We start from the raw sequence: 3,470 nt of genomic DNA, 5'->3' as shown, positions 1-3,470 counted from the left end.
AGAGAGATATTGGCCCTTGTGATGCAAAATGTTTTTGATTGTCCCTCCTAACCAATGTGCAATTTCCAGGTACCAATACCCAATGTACGGCACCCACCTGACAAGTGACCGTCCCCCACATATTCTCATCGTCGGGGTGTGAAGCATACGCTCCTACATTCACGTCATATCCAACAAAGATCCCCCACCCACCCTTCTACTTCGAGTCCAAAAACTGATCTTTATTTTTACAGTATAAAACAAAAGAAAAGAAAGCAAAAGAAAAGGGACTCAACACAGCAATCTGTTAATTGGATAAAATCTAGAAAAAATACTTGTTACGAAACAAACCCACGACTTCTAGACAAGCGTTGAAACAGTGAGCAAAAATCTTCGCTCCTCATCTCCATCTCCCTTTTCCAAACTTGTTTTTCTTCTCTTCTAGCAGTTAATAATTTCACACATGCTCTCGTAAAACATGGCCGGCGAATCTTTATCTCCCAATGATCTTCTTTGCCAAGAAGATTTTCGTGCTGGATTGTCAGTGGCAGATGAAGATGATACATACATTGATCTTTCACGGACTTATGTTGGTGATCCAGATACGGAAGAAGAAGAGTATTTGGCGTTGTTGGCTAATCAAGAACCTCATCGTGGGTTCGATGCTAACGACACTTTGGTTACTGATAGCTGGTTTAGAAATGCTCGCCTGGAAGCTATTACTTGGATTCTCAGAGTTGGTGTTTCTTTCTTCATCCCCCTTTTTTTTCCCTTTCAAATTGTTATCAACACTTTCTTGTTCTGATTCGTTGTTTTGATGGAATGTTTTCTTGATGCAGACAAGAAAAACCTTTGGTTTTCATTTTCATACCGCTTACTTGTCCATGATATATTTTGATCGGTTCATTTCAAGTCGTTCCATTGATGTAAGCCTTTCGAATCGAAGGTTTCAACTCCATATGCGCTTCTTCCTGTACTTGTGGTTTGTTTATGGTTTTTCGGTATTGCAGAGAAGGTATTCTTGGGTAGTTAAATTGATATCAGTAGCATGTATTTCTCTGGCCTCAAAGATGGAGGAAGTACAGGTGCCCTCTTCACCGGAGTTCCAAACAGATGGGGTTATATTTGAAAGTAAGAGTGTTAAAAGAGTAGAGCTTGGGATATTGAGCACATTGCAATGGAGAATGAACTATACAACTCCTTTTGCTTTTCTTCGCTACTTCATAATGAGATTCTCCCGGCAGGATTCTCCACCGAGGGAAACAATATCTAGGACCGTGCGATACATTTTGGCTTTAATGAAAGGTGCTTAATTTCAATAGACATCAATGTTAGTTCTGGGTTCATCCTTCAATTACTTCTTTTCAATTATTTTGTTTTACATTGATGCCAAGTATCTTACACTACGTGCAGAGATACATTTGATGAGCCATCGACCTTCTGTTATAGCAGCGGCTGCCTCATTAGTGGTAATAAACAACAGCTTAACAAGAACCACGTTGGAGACCCAGATGAATTCCGTTGCTTATCCAGGATTTCTTAATATTGTGAGTAATTAATTTGTTCACTTTTTCTAAACAAAAAACTAATATGTTTTCTTCATAAAACTAGATTAATCCTTTAACCTTGGACTTCTTCTTTGCCTTTTTGTGTCGCAGGAAGATGTGTTTCGATGTTACAATCTACTGCAGCAATTGGATGTGGAAAACGTTCGATCAACAGCTAATGTAAGTTCAGCTAGTAGGAATTCTTCGATAAATGGCATCAAGAGAAGACGGCTTACATTCGATGATCCTGATAAGAATTAAGGGCAACTCGATGAAAACACTTGGATAGAGAAAAAGATTGTTTGTGATACGAGTTTTCTTAATGATCCCCCGCCCTATGGATATGTAATTTGGAGTTGATTGAAAATGTCTCCTCAAGGAGCAACCAAAGAAAGGAGAAACAGAGAAAGGAAAAGTAGATATGGCAACGCTTTGGGTTACATAGAGTTAAAGCTGATAATATTTGGCTCATATGCTTACTCACACGTTCATTTTTTATTTTATTTTTTTTCCATAATTTTTTAGTTCTTTTGTTTTCTTTTTCTATCTGGGTTTGGGTTTATAATGTATCTTGCAACCCTGCCTTTTGATGGGATGCTTTCTCGAGTCTTTGAAATGGCTGAGATAGCAAATTGAGGACTTCTGAGTTTGGGGGAAAGAGGTATCTCTGTTTGTGTGATTTGATGCAACAGTGCCGCCGCATGTTAGCCATCACAAAAGTAGCGTAAAGGCGAATGTGATTGGATTTGTTTGAATGTTTAGGGGTTGCCTCTCAAAGCGAGGCCTGCTTTATTTTTCTTTGAGGCCTTGCTGGCTGTTTTGAAGTTTGAGAGGGGTCATGAAACCCAAGACGTTGTCTGTGGGAATCAAAAGGAATTTCTATGTTTGATTATACTTTGATGGAATAGATTTTCGTGTCTGTAAACTGCATTTTCCCAACTCATTTCATTTCCTATAATGATAATAGCGTTGGATTGTTATAGCTTTTCTGGTGAAGGTACTTCATGTTAGTTCTGTAACCATACATACATATCCAGCAAGGAAAAGGTTCTTTTATCCTCATTTGGTTGTTCTGATGCTTACTGTGTTTGAAACATATTCACCTTTCCTGCTGCTGCTGTGATCATAAACCTTCTTACCATTGAAACATGTGAAGGGAAAACAGAGCTACGCAGTAACTAATTAACCATTCACCATTTTTTCTCTGATTTTTTTTCTCGGACGACCTCCACTCAAACCAAAGATACGTGCAGATTAGGTTGACGTCTCTGGAGATATCATTTCATGTGTGAAGATTTTTCTTTTCTTTTCCAAGAGGTTCAAGTGGCGTGACTGCGCAGTCAATACTGGCAAAGCAGCACTCGGTGCTCCTCCTGTCATCAGTATCCCTCACCAGCTGCCAATTCTGCTGGTGTCGAGGCAAAAGTATCTAGATTTGAACCAATGTCAGGCTTCCGTATTCGCCTCCTAGTTTCTTGCCCTCTGTGTAAAGGGCTTCTTTATTCACAATCCAGCCATCTGATGTATCAACGGTCAAAATGAGAGCATAGTTTTGCAGCAAACATGTACAATTGTTTAGGTATATTCACAGCTGCTGACACATCAATGCTGGCGATGGCAAGGAAAGTTTCCGCTGCCAACATTCGAGCAAAAGGACCCTTTTCTTTCAAGGTCGGTTCATCTCCTTGACTTGATTGGGCGCATTCTAGCTATTTGCATAGAGCGGTGAAGAGAAGGCTTAGCAACTATGGCAGTGATTATTATCAGGAGGTTGCCAGGGCTACATCAAATCTATTATGACCACTTGAGGCGTTGGAAAGAGCCAAGAGTTAGGCTCTTGTGATGCACAGACTCTTCAACGCGTCGGATGACTAAGATTCTTCTATGTTTCAAGGAATCAATCCCATAAATTACCAAAAAGACAAAAAGGAATCGATCTCATCT

At 39.7% G+C, this 3,470-nt stretch overlaps 1 protein-coding gene across 2 annotated transcripts; it reads left to right on the top strand.

Moving 5' to 3' along the window:
- The first annotated feature begins 274 nt into the window (after positions 1–274).
- On the top strand, positions 275–2,451 carry LOC118035810 (cyclin-D3-1). Of its 2 annotated transcripts, XM_073407762.1 has the most exons (5): positions 275–715; positions 819–905; positions 990–1,284; positions 1,393–1,526; positions 1,638–2,451. In XM_073407762.1, the coding sequence occupies exons 1-5, from the start codon at positions 458–460 to the stop codon at positions 1,785–1,787; spliced, it is 924 nt and encodes a 307-aa protein (XP_073263863.1). In that variant the 5' UTR covers positions 275–457; the 3' UTR covers positions 1,788–2,451. The 2 variants fall into 2 exon arrangements, with proteins under 2 accessions (XP_073263863.1, XP_034897353.1); XM_035041462.2 differs by having other exon boundaries at positions 819–1,284.
- Positions 2,452–3,470: the final 1,019 nt, after the last annotated feature.

This window comes from Populus alba, chromosome 2 (genome assembly GCF_005239225.2).
Source record: "Populus alba chromosome 2, ASM523922v2, whole genome shotgun sequence".
Lineage (NCBI taxonomy): Eukaryota > Viridiplantae > Streptophyta > Magnoliopsida > Malpighiales > Salicaceae > Populus > Populus alba.
The sequence above is the reverse complement of the archived record's forward strand: the minus strand, read 5'-3'. Positions and strand labels throughout refer to the sequence as shown.

Excerpts from the sequence above, each read along its gene's own strand:
- LOC118035810 (XM_035041462.2), top strand. The coding sequence starts at position 458 with ATGGCCGGCGAATCTTTATCTCCCAATGATCTTCTTTGCCAAGAAGAT. Across the intron at positions 716-818 it reads CTATTACTTGGATTCTCAGA|ACAAGAAAAACCTTTGGTTT; the intron begins GTTGGTGTTTCT and ends TTCTTGATGCAG. Across the intron at positions 1,527-1,637 it reads ATCCAGGATTTCTTAATATT|GAAGATGTGTTTCGATGTTA; the intron begins GTGAGTAATTAA and ends TTTGTGTCGCAG.